The sequence below is a fragment of the Hirsutella rhossiliensis genome (genome assembly GCF_020360975.1).
Source record: "Hirsutella rhossiliensis strain HR02 chromosome Unknown scaffold00022, whole genome shotgun sequence".
Classification (NCBI taxonomy): Eukaryota; Fungi; Ascomycota; class Sordariomycetes; order Hypocreales; family Ophiocordycipitaceae; genus Hirsutella; species Hirsutella rhossiliensis.
Window position 1 is genome coordinate 398618 of NW_025408688.1, and position 17528 is coordinate 416145.

The following is a 17528-nucleotide window of genomic DNA, read 5'->3' on the forward strand; positions in this document are numbered from 1 at the left end:
CTGCAGAAGAATGCCGAGCGGTGGCCCGAAGTGGATGGTCACGTCATCTGCCAAGCAGTATCCCGGGTGATTGGGATCGATTATCACGTCCACGGCAGTAAAGTCAGCCCCATTCACCACCTTCAGGCCAGTGTAGATGTTCTTGTTCACAACCACGGGCATGCTCTGGGCGTAGAAGAAGACGCCGGGGACTTTGCAGGCAGAGTCGTCGCCTTGTCCGATGGTTCGCGCTATGAGGTTTGGAGACAGCGTGCCGTTGCGCCAGGTGTGAGTCGAGACAAAGATACGGATGTGCCGCTTGTTGAAGCGCGCCCAGCCCACAACAGCTTCCATGTTGAGGGCCCACCGGGTGCGGTTCAGCGGCGTTATAGCGCGCAAACCATCGTGGAAGGTGATTTGCGAGCGTCCTACAATGTTGGCATTGAGCAAGATCAGATCTTCATGGGTCTGGCGCCCGTTACGAACTCGATCCAGGAGTGCACGGAGCTGGGGATCGTTGCGTGCGCGGACTTGGTCTTCGAGGAGCACCACGGTTTTGAACAGATGCCACAATCTGCAGCCGCTGTGGCGAGATATGGTCGCTTGTCGCAAGGGGGTCTCTGTTCGGTCCGGCGGTCTGATGATCAGTAGGCTTGTTTCCCGCACGGGGGCGAACTGGTAGAAGTCTCCCATCAGTAGAACGACGGGCATCCCGCCAAACGGTTCGTCCGGACAGTCACGGAGTGCCTGCAGGTAATGACTGACGTTGTGCAGAGTGGCTCCTCCCAGCATACTGACCTCGTCAATCACGAGTACCAGCTTCTGTTTCCAGATCCACTTCTTCGCCTCCGAGAAGGGGAGGCGGTTTGTTTGGATCGCGATGGGAATCAACCCACAGGCCGAGTTGATGGTCGTGCCGCCAATCTGGGCCGCCGAACTGCCCGACGTGCCGGTTATCTGCAGAAGATGCGGCTGGTTCCTCGCCGCGAACACGTCCTTCAGGGCATCGATAATCCTCGACTTTCCCGTGCCACCCGGCCCGCCGGTGTATTGAAGATGCTGACCCGCTGAGTCCGGATTGGCAGTATACTTGTCCAGAAACAGGCAAACGAGTTGAAGGGCCATGGTCTGTAGATAGTTCAGTGTAAAGCTGGCCGCGGCGGTGTGTCCCATCTCCGCGAAGCTAGTTGCCGGACTGACGTCGACAAGCATCCGAGGGCCTCGTTCATTGAGGTCGCTGCCCGGGCCCAGCAGGGACTCCGTATCGCCGTAGCGAGCTAGCGTATCGTCGATGTCGGCGCCATCCGCGGAAAGCATGGTCCCCTGGGAACCACCCTCAATGTCGTCTAGCATCCGAAGATGCAATAGTTGTTGGGCCTTGGCCGCTGCCTGGACATCGTCTCGAGATATGGGGAGTTGACACAAGGCGTCACCTTGATCATGGGGCATATTCCGGTACAGATCCTCTTGACGTTGGACAAAAGGTTGCTCTTCTCCAGCCGGGTTCTCTTCCCACAGATCGTGTATTAAACCTCCAAGGACGGGTGAGTCTTTTGTGGCGTCCGTGTCCTGCACGGCATTTCGCAAAATCTGGAGTAGAGCTCTGTAGGCCTGACGATGAGCCATCGCTGGAGGCTCTTCTTCGTATCGGCCATCGCCAAGCGGGTACTCAACGTCAATTGTGTCGTCGCCCTCCGACCGACTGGCCCAGAGCTTCGCGTCCTTACGCGCGGCTTCGGCAGACTTTCTCAAAAGACAAATGTTAGAGACGTAGAAACGGAGGCGGGACAAAGGCCCGCTCGATGCGTCGTCCATATGTCGGTTATATCACCTAGGCTCTCAGAAATGAAGTTTTCCTAAGGGACGAATAACGCCAAATGTAGGACAGGGTTTCTACACAGAGTGTCAGACGGAGCCAAAACGGTGCCGGGGGTTAGAGCGTACCGCTTAATATAGACTGGGTGATCGTCCTCGTGGTCGTCGCTGATGTATCCTTGGAAGATCGGGACGGCGTACTGGTCGGGCCGTCGAAGCTTTTGCATCCAGCCTTCACAGTCTGAATCCTGGCCATCGAGAAAATGTGAGAGTCATCTTCACTCCGACCATTTCGACGCACCAAGTGAATAATTGACATGTAGTCATACAGGCATAAGTCTTGTAGAACATGACCGCGGTAGGCGTACGCCTCCAGGCATAATAGGGTTCGCCCTCCTTGCCTCAGAGGGATAGTGGCTGATCTTCCCGAAGATCGATTCCCGGCCTGTATTCACATACTTTTCAAAGAATAGGGATATTTCTCGGTGGAAGAAGATGGCCGAGCTAACCGGATCCATGGTGCTCAGGGCGATCCTGTCGTACTTTTCACGGAGATCGGCCAAAAGCTCCTTCGCAGACTCATAATCGTGGAGCCTATGAATGGCAAGCTTCATCTTTACCGGGTTATTAATGTCGTTGGGACTGATGGTAATCCAGATTGCAGGCATACCGGCGCGGATGTCTAGAGCTTGTATCTTCCTCCGCATAAGTAAACGGGATTCGTTCGAGAGCGGCTGTGCATGGCCAAAGATCGACAGCTCGCGAAGCAAGACCGATATGTCGGGGTCCGACGTAGTCCTCGTCTCCCGCATCTCCACTTCGGCCCTCTTCAGTCGGTCCTCGGTCAAGTTTGCATAGGCCTGCTCAAGTCTGTGGAAGGAAGGAATCTTTAGCGACACGGACCATGCTGATGCGGCGGTTGGTGGAGCGAAGGAGGGTGTTGAATACTAAGAAACAAAAGACAGGATGGGTGGCGAATCGGCCTCCATGCCGTTGCAATACGTATCTGGTCCAGTATTGAAGAGAGTGATTCGGACGACGGTCGGCAGCGTCGCTTTGTCGGCCATGACTCGAGTCGCCCTTCGATTTCGGGCCGCCCCTTCCCCACGGGAAAAGCTTCGGAAATGTTCGAGGGAAGAAATCTTCGTGCAGGTTGTCTGCAAAATCCGCACCACGCTCTACTCGGACAAACGGCTGGTCTCCTGTAGTTCGGACCTGCATAACGCACGGCACAGAGTTGCCATGTCGGTCCGGATTGGCGTTGACGATGTCGGCCAGAAACGACAGTTTATCGGTCTCGGCGAAGGCAGCCGGACCATCGAGAGGAAACATGCCGGACGTAGACGTCTCACAGACGGTGTCAACTTCCAGGCCGACGGCAGCCGAGTCGGGGACAGGAGTCGCCGGGTCACCAGGGGAGGGTTGAGTCTGCTCAGTCGACAGAGCAAAGTCCTCATCGCAACACTCAGCGACGAAAGGAGGATCGATCGAGTTCACAAGATCGTCGATACTTCTGAAGCTGCTTTCCTCCAAGCCTCGATCAGTGTCCGGGACTATGTGGTCCGTTTGTGTCTTCTCAACGGTCGACGGTTCCTCTCTTCGCATGCAGTCCATGATGACGGTCGGAACAGTGGAGCCGTCGGCATACTGCCAGCCGTCCATCTCTGCTTGGTTGATCGCGATATCCTCGTAAAGGGGGTTGTTCCTCTGCAGCCATGCCAGGGCAGCTGCCACCCGAGATTTACGCACCTGAAGTAGATGTCTGACATCTGCGGAGCCAGGCTTACCCGAACCGCTCCAAGAGACGTGGATGTTCTCAATGGCCTGCAGCAAGGGATGGGGAAGAACAGTGGCAACAAGATCGTCCACCTTGTTCGGAAAGACGACGATATGCCCTTTCACGTGCTTGCGGTAGGTAACTAATTCCCGAACGAGTCTTATTGTCCACCGTGAATTTGGTGATATAGCCGAAAGGCGCATGCAGGGCAATGAGTCTCTCTTCGACGGGAGAGAGGTCACCAAGCTCTTCGGGGTACCGATGCTCACAACCGATGGCCATGTTGTTGACCGAGCAGGCTTTAGGCAGCCGTCCACTGTCCAAGCTGACGCGACACTCGCGGCACACGTCCACTCCGGCGCCCTCGTGTGACGGAAGGCACGCATCACACTCCTGGAGAGTCCTGGTCGCCTGTAGTAGGGATGGCGATAGACGACGCCTCCACTGCATGGTGGTAAGTTCGCAAGGCGGTGTCTTCCTATAGCAGAAGGCGCAGTGGGAGATCGGCAACGTCCTCTCGTCCGTAAACGCTTGGTGGAACGATTTGGGAGCTGCTACCCGAAGGGCGAGCGGAACTTCGTTGCACCAGGATCTTGTTGACGACGCCTGGTCCTTGGAGCGGAAACGGGCGTTATAGCGATGTAGAGTAGAATTGACAGTGTCTCGTTGGAGTTGAACGGTTTCTCGCGTAGGGCCGGGCCTTGCGGGGGAGCGTCTAGGCCGCGTGGGTGGAGGGGTGCGAAGCGTTTGCTCCACTCCAGGTCGACTCGGTGATGGAGAGGCTGGTGGTTGCGTGTGACTTCTGAAGGAGCGCCTTGGGTGCGTGGGGGGTGGAGTGGGAGGTGTTTCCTCTTCTCTGGGTCGTTTCGGTGATGGAGCGGCCGGCGGCTGCATATGTCTTTTGAGGGAGCGTTTTGACTGCGTTGAGGGTGGAGTGGGAGGCGCTTGCTCTTCTCCAGGTCGTTTCGGCGACGGGGTGGATGGCGGCTGTATATGTCCCGTGGGGGAGCGCCTTGGCCGCGTGGGGGGAGGAGTGGAAGGTTCTTGCTCTTCTCTGAGTCCTCTCAGTGATGGGTTGGATGGCGGTTGCGTTTGTGCGGGATATTGGCATTGAGCCTCGCGGCGGCGGGCTCGGTCCTGAGCGCGCTGGCGGTCCATATCTCGCAAGACACGGAGGATCTCGTCGTGGGGAACTCTGACAAGCGGTGAACGGCGTTGACGGGACCTCTGCGATTCAAGATCCCCCAACGTGCGCCGAACCTCTTCGGGTGAGACCGTGACTGGGTGTTCTCGCGGCATCGTGCAAGGGGACGGCTGCGAGCGAGTGCTAGGAGGAAGAAGGGGAGGTCCGTGCGTACGTGGTTACGGTGCGTTCAGAATTCGCGGGGAAAAGAGGCGGAAGGAAGAACCTTTCGTTCCTCAAGGCACATTTGGTTCGTCGCCGGCGAAGCTCTCGCATCTGACGATAGATCATGACGTAGCTCTCGTACTGGTCTCCCGAAGAGAACAGGCGGAAGCGCTCGAAAGAGCGTTGCCCAAGGGAAGTCGGCGAGGCAGTCGGCGGCCAAAGGGAACATCAAATTTAAACGATGGCATTTCGAAGGTAGCGCCAGCACGACCTTCAGCACCGACAAACGTGTGTGGTGAGCCCATGATCACTGTGTTGAACCACCGGCACACATCGCATGAATCGGTCGACATAAGGCGGTTCTTCGACAAGCTCTGCATGAAAGCAGCCGAGGATGTTGACGCTAGCTTGTGGAATCAATGTTCCATAGAGGAGGCATCCAAAAACCACCGCCGCTCTAAAGGCTGGTACAGATATTCAAATTCAACACTCTTCCACGGCCGGTCGCTTGCTCCTCCGAAGTTTGTGAGTACGCTGCCTCTTGCGTCTTTGCCTAGGAGCTTGCCATCTTTCCTGAGGCGATCGAAGCCATGCATCCTTCCTCCCAGGGATTTCATCATGGTTCCTCCGCTCGCGCTGTCTGGTGCATCGTGACGAGCCTAGAGGAGAATACTGGGAGAACATCAAGGTGATTTGAACAGTCTTGCGAAGAGGGAAGCCGAACTCCAGTTCAATTTGTTCGTCTTGTCCGCTATCGATGGAACCGTTGGCCTCTACTCGATGGCAAGTGTCGGATACGGCGACCTGAAATACAAGTCCAGGAGGACGATTCTCCTTCCCGTCGCTGCAAGAGGAAGAGTCATGAAGATGGCTAGGTGCGAGCAGCGGATGTGCCTCTGCTGTAGGTGACTCTGCAATCTCGCCTTGCGCCTGTTCGTCGCGACGGCCTGCACCGTTGTATTGAGTTTCGGTGCCCCAAACCTCCGAGGTTGGCGAGGCAGGACGTAGAATCCTATCGATGGCACGTATATGACCAGTTTGTCCACAGGCAACCGACTCAGTGTGAAAGGGACTCGCATCTTCCCGAGTCGTCGAGGCAGAGTCAGTCGACATGGCGGGCAAAAGGGCCTTCGTTAGATCGTCCGCCGCTCGTTGGCCCTTGGAGAGCTGCAAGAACAAGGAGAGTGATATAGAAGAAGAAGAATAGGTGGGTTGGTGTCTATGTTCCTCTGCTTTCCGCTCGAGTGTGGAACGGGTTTCCCGGGTCGAGCTTGTCTGTAACCCCTGATGCAAGCTCCAGCAAATTATCCCGCAAGTCCTCCACAATGCGACCTTGGTCACTTCCTGCCAACTTTCAGCCGGGTTGGCTCATGCACCTTCCTCCTGTTTCGGGGTTGTGGTCCGCTGTTACTTGGCTGATGCCTGTGAGCCACCCCTTAGGGGGGGCGTCTACCAGTCAGCCTAAGTCTTCAACCATCCCTTGCATCGGCTGGTTCGTGTACCCCGGACCAGGACACCTCAGGCTTCTGCATCTACGCGTCGATCACATCCCAAATCCACCAGCAGCCAACTTCCAAATAGGCACCGGGACGAATCTCTAGAGTCTAGGGTGACTGGGCGGACCGCCTCTTCCGAACCATGCATGCAGACTGGCCCTTAGCTCCCCTGCAGTGGGAGTCAGGGGTGAGCGTGACGCAGGATTCTGCCTGTTGATTTCTCTTCCCTCGTCCTGGCATGGGAAGTGCTGGGGGGTGGCGAAGCTCGCAGGGAAGGAAGCCTCGTGACAAGGGAAGGGCTGCCCACGTCGGCATCCACTTCGGAAGAAGAAGGTAGCCTCTGTGAGACCTGCGTCCGCGGCTACCGAGTGACCCGTAAAATGCAAACCCGACTGTCCTTTGTCCAAGCCCCTGGGAAGACTGCAAGGGCTACGCCATGACCAGCACGCGGCCAGGCAAAGAAGGCGTGAAGCTGCTGTAGCTATCTTACTTGGTCTTTCCCCAAATACTTCCCTTGCCAGAGATCTAACAAGTTTTGTCCATTTCCTCGTTTTTCCTTTTGCCAACCCCCATTCTTTCCCGACACCCAGAATTGGGCCGATACTCTACTTACGGGACTATTCACCTGATTTTTATTTTTATTTTGCTTTCCCCCTTCACTGGCCAAGAAGAGTCTATAGACAAGCCTGCAAGCTAAATGTCAGCCCCCGCAGTAAGTGACTCTCAGCAAGCTGAGAGCGCGGGCGGAAGGATAAGGGCAGGCACAATTGAGTCCTAACGATGATGCATGTTTTCTATCTATCTGTGCGACATTGAGGGGGTATTTATACGAATAGATACCAATCTGGGACCCGTGGTGGCCCTGAATCAGTGCCAATTCCCGTGTATCCCGATTAGGGCAATGTTCCTCTACTGTATCGATACCTGACTCAAGTCCTTGTGTCTGACCTGCCTCTTTCACCGGAGTTTATACGTGTGCGGATTAGACCGTCAGTCTGCTCCCTCTGACAGTGACATAAACCTAGGCGATCCCATCGACAGGAATAGCCTTTTCTAACACGAGACTCCGTCTCTCTTTCTCTGCTCTAGTAGAAGAACATCTTAGTCCGAATTCGAGACAGCCAAAGGAGGTCGCGGGCCCGACGGAGAGAGTATGTCCAAGAGCTCGAACAGCGACTCAGAGTATACGAGCTCCAGGGCATCGAGGCTTCGACCGAGATCCAGATAGCCGCGAGGAGAGTAGCCGAGGTGAACAAGCAGCTACGAGAGTTTCTCAACAGGCATGGCTTTAGTGACGGCCATGTTGCCCATTTCTTGCAGTCGGGCACTTTCGTGCCACTTGATGCCGACCAAGGCCATCCTTTTCGCGCCGGCGACCCTGGTGCCGCGTCGACTAGCCAGTCTAGATCAAGACTTCTCCCTCTCTTTGCCGAGACAGTCATGTCGGGAGCCCTCCACTACCAGCGGGTCGACGACAAGGTCGTCCATCTGGGAGTCGTCGCAGCTCTCAACAGGCGACATGGAGGACTGTGAATTTGGAAAGTGACGAACCACGACTGACTCTCCACTGGTCTTGCCACGATCTGTCGCCCTGCTATCATATGCTGCGGTTGGTTCGCACACCACAATAGGAAACGGACTTGGTTGCTCAGCGTCGCCCAGGCCTTGGAAGCTCCAGAGAGTCCCATGCGATCGAATGCAAACTTTTGAATGGGATCTCAAGTCGTCATCGTTAATGTATGCCTTTGAGCAGCCCGCCACCAGACATACATAGTATTGACCGCAATCGGACTGTTGTTGCTCAATGATAGATGGCGATACTGCAAACGCGGATTCTGACCTCTGCTGGTCTTGTGTCACTCCGGATGCGAAGTCTTCTCGCCGTTTGTTGTGTAAGGCAGGAACTCTGGTCAGTTCACTGGCTTCGCCCTGGTCCGGCAAGTTGCAGTCATATTCAGGGGCAATGACAGTGTTGCTAATAATATAAACAATACGTATATTGGCAATATGGACCCCTCGCAATATTATTGTACTGTCAAGAGGTGCGTATTGTATTGCGCAATATGGCATTGGTCCATATTGTATTGTATTGCCAGTGACCCAATATATTGCCAGTAAAACAATATATCCCGTATATCCCACGTGACCTCATTATTCAACCGTCGTTGCTGAAATATCGTCACCCTGAAAATCCTGTATCCCAAACCATGACTTCAAGCACTCCAATGCCTGAATTACATCACTCCCAAGTCGATTTCGACGGTCTGTGATGGTTATTTTGCCCCAGAGAAGAGTCTTTCGGGCTCAGCAGACATTGCGGGAATTGACAGTATATCCACCGCCATTTTGCTCAGGTATGGGTAGTTCTTTTGCTGTGTTTCCTCCAGCCACCATGCGAGGGCGCTTGTGAACCCATAAACCCGTTCAGACTTACAATATCGCTCGTACTCGTCTGTGATAAGTGCTGGTTGTAGGTGCTTGTTTCTCCAATTCAAGAACTCGTTCGTGGTCGTCAACGGAACCTCAGATAGAGAAGGCGGCTCCACAGGTTTATAATCATCCCACAGTGTCTCCATCAGCTTCTTTGACGAGTCAGCCCACTCCTTCTTCCAGTTTTCGTGTATGTAGTGCCATTTATGCGAAGGGTGAAGCACAATCGCAGCGACGTAGGCAGGCGATTCGTCAGTAAGACAATAGTACTTATCCATCTTCGCCCAGCCCGAGTTATACATTGGTGCCATAATCGGATCGTCGATATGTGCCTCTTTTCCTGCTTCAAATTGCGCCAATACGAAGTCCATAGCCAAGAGAACATTGTCAAGAGTTGCAAACGATGACTCAAGGGCCTTTGTCGTCATTTTAAGCTTCTCCAAGAAAGACTTGATCTTCTCGAGGATGACCCACTCCTCGGGAGAGAGCTCGTCTCCGGCACAATCTCCTTCCACCCATTTGTTGAATATCCCTCGACTGCGCCTCTAAGATGCAAGGCCGCTCGTAGCATGGTGTACCACGAACTCCACCTCGTGTCATTATCTCGCGCAAGCTTGCGATTATGGCTGATGGCCAGAAACTTTTGGCGACGCTGAACACTACTTTGGACGAAAACCACGAAGTTGTGGAGCTTGCCAAGGGGACCCTTTTTCCGCCACGCCTCGATCTCTTTTAGTGTCACATTATGCCCATCACGTTCGTCGTCTTTGAGCTTCTCATTATCGGTAACGAAGAGGAAAGCTTTGGCGGCAAGGTTGATGATAATGTGACCTTGGCAGCGGAGTCGGTGAGATTTGGGATCGTATCGAATGTCATATCGACGTAGAAGGCCTGTAGATGTTAGGGCCAGTCAGAAAAAACAGTGCGCCGTACTTACCAAGGGAAAGAGATCTCATCATTGTATCGTTATTGCCTGCATTGTCCATCACAAAATATCCAAGGTTGAAGCAAACCCCAGTCATCAACCACTTCCAAAATTGCCCTTGCCAGGTGATATCCGTCGTGCTCACTGTCGATGTCTTTCAAAGCCAAGACATGGTGTTCCAACTGACTGTCTTCTGCAACGTAATGAGCAACTACGCCTAAGATGGCCAAAGAGTTGGGGGAAGTCCATAGGTCGCAGCTGATATGAATTTTTGACTTTGCTGACTGGATGCGCTGCTTGACCTTCTCCTTCTGACCTTCGTACTGCCGCATAATCCATTTCTTGATGGTCTCGTGTGTATCTGGAAGCCAAGTATCGATATCGGCGTTGAGGTAGGCTAAGAATGCTCGGAATTCTGGGCATTCCACAAGCCTAAATGGGAGAGAACAGGACGTAATAAACCTTACGTATAAAGCTTCGAGCTGGTCTGGGTCGATCGAGTCTCCGGATTGATCGTTGAGCCGACGGCGTTTTCGGGGATGTTCTTTGGCCATAACACGAGCTATCTCGAGAATAGTTCGTATATTCGTGACTTTGGCTGTTCGTGGCGCGCCTTTTGGGAGGCCGTGACCGTCAGGAGGAGGATCCGTAAGGTGCTTGGCTGGGGCCGCAGTTCCACCGGAACAGCAATACGTTTTGTCACAGTGTTTGCAGCGCCATTCTTCTTTTCCGGTCCGCTGATTGTAGTATTTCGTCTCTATGTCCTCGTCTGGCATATGAGAAAAGACCCATGATGTTCTTGGCTTGGCCGAAGGGTTTATGGAGGCCGTGCGAGGTTGCGACGATTGGCATTCAGTGGTTTGGGTCTCATCTGGATCATGCAACCGTGGGCTGGAAATCTCCGAGTATTCGTCTGATATTGACGAATCCCGTCGCGGCGATGTTTGAACAAAAGGCAGGCGTTGTTGAGGCATCGAGATTGCTTGTAAGTCCTGGGGTGGGAAAGCGGGGTTGAGGAGGAAAACAGTGTTTGGACGGCGAGCCGCTACCCTGTAGGTCTGGATTTATACATACATTTACGCGTTTCCGTGCGCCAATAGGAAGATTTTACGTCCTGGAGGTCCGCCAGACGAAAAACAATACATAGAACATGCTTATATTTACGCGTGTATTTTGACGCGTCATCATATTGGCGCGAATTGGGGAACGGAAAGGCGAATGACCACCAACCAATACAAACAATACAAGCCATATATTGCCAGTATGGAAGGCGCCATATTGTATCGTCACAATATGACGGCGAGCATATTGTATTGGTACAATATGAGAAATCGCGTATTGTATTGTATATACTGCAGTATACTACTTTATTGTCATATTATTAGCAACACTGGGCAATGGCGAGGAGTCCTTTCGCATAGTTGGCCAAGTCAAAGCCTCGGTCATTGATGCATTTTGCATATGAATGAGATGAAGTGGGATGGTTGTCTCTCCAACTAAGCTATGACTGCTTCATCCTTATGTAGGAGGCAGCCAGGTCGGACTATCTAGGTGATCCGGCCGGTTTACAAGGCAGCCACATACCGATGCCTGCTCACACGGCTGCCTGTTTCACACGGCTGCCTGTTCACACGGCTGCCTGTTCACATGGCTGCGCGTGCGGCAGCCGGTGTCCTTGATGCTTGGTGCCGTGCCCAACGCCCCAGTGTGCGTAGGGACACGCAAAAACGCATCAGTCATCCTCAGTACGGGGGCTAGCTTCGTCGGCCATTGGTGAACAAGAGCGAGAGAGACGGCTGGGATGGCGTAGTCAAGAGATTCAAGATCGGCGAAAGTTGACGCGAATGGCATGGAAATAGGCAGCCTGAGTCGGAGACAGGTTTGGACTTTATAGTGCCTTGCCTTTCATCACAAGGCTAGAGCCTGAGGCAAATAGTAGAGCCAACACGCATCTTAAGGAGGACACAGGCCGAGGTGGGTATACTAATCATGTTGGTGAAAGGGCAGGCAGTAGGCACACCATGCGTGCCGCCCGGGCCGGATGTTACTTGACCTGAAATGTTTGCTGGCTGCGGCGCCATGGAGGCTTTGCACGGTGTCAATGAATTGCGGACTTTTGCCCCTGTGACAGCTCTTATCTCTAGACCAGGCAGCCGTATCTCTCAGAGCAGCGCCGGGCGAACAGTTGTTGTTGGAGACTTGTGTTCGCGAAAAGACCGGGACTGCGGGCTGAAGACAAATCTGGGCTCTGTACAATTGAATGCCTAGCCACTTGATGTAGGCTTACACGCATTCAGTTGCAATGAAGCTCTGTCGGTGATCTAACTCGTATGAGCAGCTTGACGTACGCAACGATGACTATTTTGCAATTACTGCCAACTGGCCAAACTACAGGGGCGGACAATGACAAAGTTCTGGCGTTGAGTGAGCTAGTCAACCCACCACTTGACCTTCATTGTATGCCTGGATGCCAGTTTCCAACAAATGTAGGTGCTGCGGCCTGCAGAGAAATCCGGGTATACTGTGTTGACATAGTGACTTACTATAGACCGCACAATCTCAGTAGGCAGCTTGAATCGAGCTACACGCCCTCATGCGCCTATCTGACTGTCCACCCCAGCCGATCGAGGGGCAGCGACTTACGAAGTACAATAGAGAGTGTGACTTTGTCTGGCACGGGATGCTTGGTGGTTCAGGATTCCTCGCGAATTCCGCAAAAAGAGGTTACAGTCAGGCGACCTCCAACTTTAATGTCGATGATCTATTTTGTAGTGTTCTCTACTACGACGGCGTCCGGCAATGTAGCTGCGGCGCAAGAGGGCAGTGGCCAGTGTTAGAAACTAGTTTACATTGTTACCTGCTTGTTCTTGCCGTGGCATCTTCGTCCATATCTCTCAAGTTTTCACTCGCATATCTCTTTAGTTTAGTAAGGTCCATTCCCTTAGCTGTCTTCTCAACAACTTGAAAAAGCCGTCGCTGCTCGGGTTAGTTCCCAATCCAAGTTGCTTCTGAGAGAACTTACAAATACGTTCTCCGTCCCCTCGCGATCAAAACAGCAGTCTTCGTAGAGGACATACCGACGAGAAATCTCCATGTTCTCGGCCACAGGGTATGGAGGGTCTCCCCCGAGTGTGACTGGGGATCCAAGCTATCTCTGAAACTGTGCAATCGCCTGGAGATCCCGAGGTGATAGTGTTGATGAGCACTCTTGCGCAAATACGCGTGCTCTCTCCGAATTTTCTTCAATCTCTTTGAAAAGTTGCCGCATGATACCAAAGATAATTGTTTGGAAGGCGACGGTAGGGACCTCCATATGCGTGCTGGGTAAGCGACTGGATGTCTGACGGAGGCCCTCGGATTAAGATTTCATGGCCTCTTCGATTTGTGCCATCTGGGGCTTGTGCTGAGTCGCATTGTTCGACTCGCCCGCGGCGTTGCCTGACTCCCCTATACCATTCCCATTGGGAAGACGCGAAAATTGGCAGGGCAGACGCGTAACTTGTTGACATTAGGTAGGTGCTACCTTAAGGCGGAACGGACCAATGGCATCACGGGAACACCAGTCCAGTCAGACCGACTCAGACCACCCAGACCGACTGACTGCTCCGGTCGGTCGGTCAAATGAGAATTGGCGGTCGGTCGGTCTGCGGTCTGTCAGACGGTCTGTCTGTTAGCCACACTGCTCCGGAATTGCCGGAAGCACTGCATTCGCCTGGCTTGAAGAGGTTCAAATCGCACGGTAGCACGAAAAGGCGATCCATGACCGGCCGTGAGGCCGCAGAGCATACTGCCGCTCGAGCGGACCGAGCCACTTCGGATTTGCTGAAGGGAGTTGATCAGCTTCCTGACCATTCCTCGACCCCGTCCTCTCCTTTGGCAACTTCGCCACAGCTTCTTCGGGAAACGAGACGTAGTCGAACACGGAGCACGAAGGATATAGAGAAGGCGACGACTGCTACTGGGAAGTCTCCAGATAGAGCGGGAAAGGCCCGAAAGGGTGAGGAACCCGATATGCCTAAGCCGCGGTGCAAGAAGCGGAAGGCTTCCAAGGAGGATGAAACGCAGTTGGAACTGCAGCAGCGGCCTACTGTAAGAGGCTGGCCCGGAGTTTGTTCAACAAGCAGGTGCCTATGTGTTGTCTATCTAGAGCTAAGGAGGAAAGGAAGCTGAACTCGAGGCGTAGCCTCGAGTGCGAGCTTATATTGCCCTTCACGGAATGTTCTCGCAGATTCCGGGTCCGCGGAGCGGGCCGGTGTTGCCACCGGAGCACGACCCACCGGACCCGGTACAACCGGGTCCACCAGCCGGGCATAGCCCGTGACATTACCCCCTTCTCCTCCGACCAGGTCGGCGTCTGCGGGTTCTTGCGTTCCTGCCAGCGTCTCGTACCTCTCCCTAGGGCCATCATTGGTCTTGATTGGCCCGTACTTGTCCTCGAATGCCTTCATCGCAATTGTTCCTTGCAACCACTCAACTGGCTCCCAAGTCGGCTCTGCGTAGCCCGTCCATCGCACTAGTGCTTGCCTGAATTCCTCGTCCGCGCTTCTTCCATCTCGCGCAGAGGATCTCGTCGACATCCCACAGATCCGCGCCGGTCTCATCTTGTACCGGTGGTGGCTGTGCGTCATCCACCTTTTGGCCAGGAGCCGGATCTTGATGCGCCCTCCGCAAAAGGTCAACATGGAATCGCGGGTAAATTGAACCACGAACATCGAGCTCAACGACGTGCGAACTAATTACCTTCGTGACTGTGTACTTGTGATGCAGCCAGTCGAGCTTCTTGCACGGTCGTGGCGATCTGTAGTTTGCCATCGAGAGCCACACCTTGTCACCAACTTCAAATCGCTCCGCAGGATGTCGCCTTGCGTTGGCAGCCTCTTCTTGTTGTTGCTGTGAGGAGGCCATTACTGCTTGCATGTACTCATTGACCTCCTGCAGGCGACTGAGTAGGCTATCAGCTCTGCTTTCCTCTCTATGCCTCGGTGGCTCTTCCGATTCCTCGACGCTGATGGGATCGACGTGGTAACCATGCTCAGCGAAAAGGGGCTGATCTTGGTCGCTGCGGATTCACGATTGTTGAGTGCCAGCTGCGCGGCAGGGAGCAGTTCTCCCAGTCGTCCTGCACGTACGACACGTAGGCTCTCAGGTAGGCCTCGATCTCCTGGTTCATTCTCTCTGGCCCTCCGTCCGTCTGAGGATGATAGGCCGTGCTCAATTTCTGCGTGACACCTGCAAGACGGCAGAACCTCTTCCAGAACCTACTTAGCCAGTTGCTCCCGCGGTCGCTGACGATGGACCGTGGCATTCCATGAAATCGGTAATGGCACTGGAGAAAACGTTTTGCACACGGCTCAGCTTCCATGTTTTCCATCACCTCGAGGGTCACAGCCTTTGTCAGTCTGTCCACAATCACCCACAGGTACCTTGCCTTGCTCGGTCCAGTAGGCGGCAGATCTGTGATGAAGTCCATGGACAAATGGCTTCGGGGTCGATCTGGAATCGGGAGAGGCTTGAGAAATCCCTTTTCGACTGGCGCCAGATGTGTGCTCTGCCGCAGGTGTCGCAATTGGCTACGTACCGGCGAACCAGCTGGGACTGCCCAGGCCAGTAGAATCGCCGAGCCACAATAGCCAGCGTACCTTCCCTGCCGGGATGACCGGTCGCAACAGAGTCATGCGACTGCTGCACAATGCGGGTTCTCAACTGGTCTTTCTCAGCTTCCTCCTGGTTACCCTCCTCTCCGGATCCACCCGGCACCCAAATACGGTCTCTGAATGTCAGCCTTTTGCCTACGTCGATCGCACATTCTGAAATCTGGATCTTCAGGCCCAGCGAGGGCGGGAAGGCACGCTCGCGATCGCGGACTGCCTTATAGGCTGCCCGGAATATCGAGTCCTTCGCCACCGTTTCGTCCCAGAGTTGCTGCAGGTCCGCTACCTCGAAGACCTTCATCTTCGGCAGGGTGGATGCCTCTGAACAGTCAGAACTCATCGCGTTGATACATGCTCTTGTCGATGATGGAATGGCACTATCCGGTATCAACTGTATCATTCTTCCTTGTTCCCGCTCGTCGTCAATGCCCTGTGGCTTGTCTTGTTCACGGCGGGACAACGCATCAGGCACGACAGCCCCGCTTCCCCGGCGATACTCGAGCTTGAAGTCGAAATGGGGCAAATTGGCTGCCCCACCGCCCTGCCGTTCCGTGAGCTTCTGGCGTGTCGCGAAATACCCAGGTTGCGGTGATCGGTAAGGATTGTAAATGGGCCGCAGCTCCTAAGTTCGGCGTTCCAGTTGTCGAGACATCTCATGATGGCAAGCATCTCCTTGTCGTGAATGGGATAGTTGTACTCCGCTGGCGAAAGTCGCTTCGAGAAGAAGGCGCATGAGTGTCGACGTCCATCTGGGCCTTCCTGCGACAGGACGCCTCCCAATGCGTAGCCTGAGCAATCCGTCTCCAAAAAGGTCGGGAGGCTCGGGTCCCACTGCTTGAGCACCGGTGACTCGCAAAATCGTCGCTTCAGTTCATGAAACGCCTCGTTCTCCGCCCGCCCCCAACAAAAGGCAGTTCCTTTCTTCAGCAGAGCGTCTAGCGGCTGAGTGATCTTAGCGTAGTCGGGGATGAAGATCCTGTAGTAGTTGGCGAAGCCCAGAAAGCTTCTGACACCCTTCACCGTGGTAGGGGCTTCCCATTCGCGGATGGCGCGCTGCTTCTCGGGGTCGCACGCGATTCCCTTCCCTGCATTGACAATGAACCCAAGGTACTTGACCTCTTGTACGGAAAACTCGCACTTCGCTGGGTCTAGATGTAGGCCGGCGTCGGCGAGTGCTTGGAGAACCTTTCGCACCTTGGCCTCATGATCAGCCTTTGAACCACTCGAATAGATCAACACATCGTCTAGGTACGCCGTGACGAAATCGTCCAGCCACTCGCGCAACACGCTGTTCATGTATCGTTGGAACGATGCTGGGGCGCCGCTTAGGCCGAAGGGGCACACGAGCCACTCGTAGAGCCCGAACCTCGTGCGGAATGCCGTCTTCCATTCGTGCCCGGGGGCCATGCGGATCTTGTGGAAGGCGGCTACGACGTCTAACTTGGTAAACCATTTGGCCTTGGCCAAGTTCTGCAACGTCTCGGCGATGAGTGGCAGCGGGTATCGGTCGCGCTTGGTGATTGCGTTCAGCGCCCGATAGTCACAGCAGAATCGCAGCCTCCACTTGGCTTCCTCACGAACAGCACCGGCGTTGCGGCCGCCGAGCTACTCGCTCGGATGAACCCTCTATCCAAAAGGTCTTTCAGGGTCTTTCGCAAGACCAACAACTCTTCGCGTGACATGTTGTAGAGCGGTCCCCATGGCAGGGGCGGCTCGTTGCCATTCTTGTCAGGCTGCAAGTTTACCTCGTGGTCCACACCTGGCCGGTGTGGCGGCAGCTTCATGGCCTCCTCTGGTGAAAACAGGTTGCGGAACTCTTTCAACACTTCCGCTGGGACCATCTTGCTCGGATCAACTGGCGGCTTCGGTTGAAGCGCTTTTTCTATGTCTGCCAAGCTGATCGCTTGTATCGAGAACGCATCGCACGTCTGGCGTCTCTTTGCACGCCGGCACTCTGCCGTGAACACGGCTGCCGACACAAGTCTTGCGCTTCGAATTGCGCGTACTTTGGCGGGCTCTTCCTGCCCCATGAGGCGTATCGTCACGCCTGCTCTTCCGTGGAACACTTGCCGCTTAGCAGCGTCGTACACGACCTGGTTCCTCCATC

The 17528-nt window shown here is 54.4% G+C and overlaps 3 protein-coding genes across 3 annotated transcripts; all 3 read right to left on the minus strand.

Annotated features, from left to right (window-relative positions):
* Positions 1–38: 38 nt before the first annotated feature.
* HRG_11727 (PIF1-like helicase domain-containing protein) lies at positions 39–3456 on the minus strand (the record flags this gene model as incomplete). Its single annotated transcript, XM_044870197.1, has 5 exons — positions 39–47; positions 118–1726; positions 1924–2042; positions 2163–2664; positions 3023–3456. The coding sequence occupies 5 exons, from the start codon at positions 3454–3456 to the stop codon at positions 39–41; spliced, it is 2673 nt and encodes an 890-aa protein (XP_044714692.1).
* A 5263-nt stretch (positions 3457–8719) lies between these two features.
* Positions 8720–9804, minus strand: HRG_11728 (transposase-like protein; the record flags this gene model as incomplete). The annotated part of the gene is made up of 4 exons (XM_044870198.1): positions 8720–8787; positions 8850–9382; positions 9424–9736; positions 9783–9804. The coding sequence occupies 4 exons, from the start codon at positions 9802–9804 to the stop codon at positions 8720–8722; spliced, it is 936 nt and encodes a 311-aa protein (XP_044714693.1).
* A 4803-nt stretch (positions 9805–14607) lies between these two features.
* HRG_11729 (reverse transcriptase (RNA-dependent DNA polymerase) domain-containing protein) lies at positions 14608–17262 on the minus strand (the record flags this gene model as incomplete). The annotated part of the gene is made up of 8 exons (XM_044870199.1): positions 14608–14631; positions 14679–14829; positions 14900–15096; positions 15188–15224; positions 15349–15449; positions 15528–15742; positions 16000–16933; positions 16999–17262. 8 exons carry the CDS (start codon positions 17260–17262, stop codon positions 14608–14610), a joined length of 1923 nt encoding a protein of 640 aa, XP_044714694.1.
* Between the last annotated feature and the right edge of the window lie 266 nt (positions 17263–17528).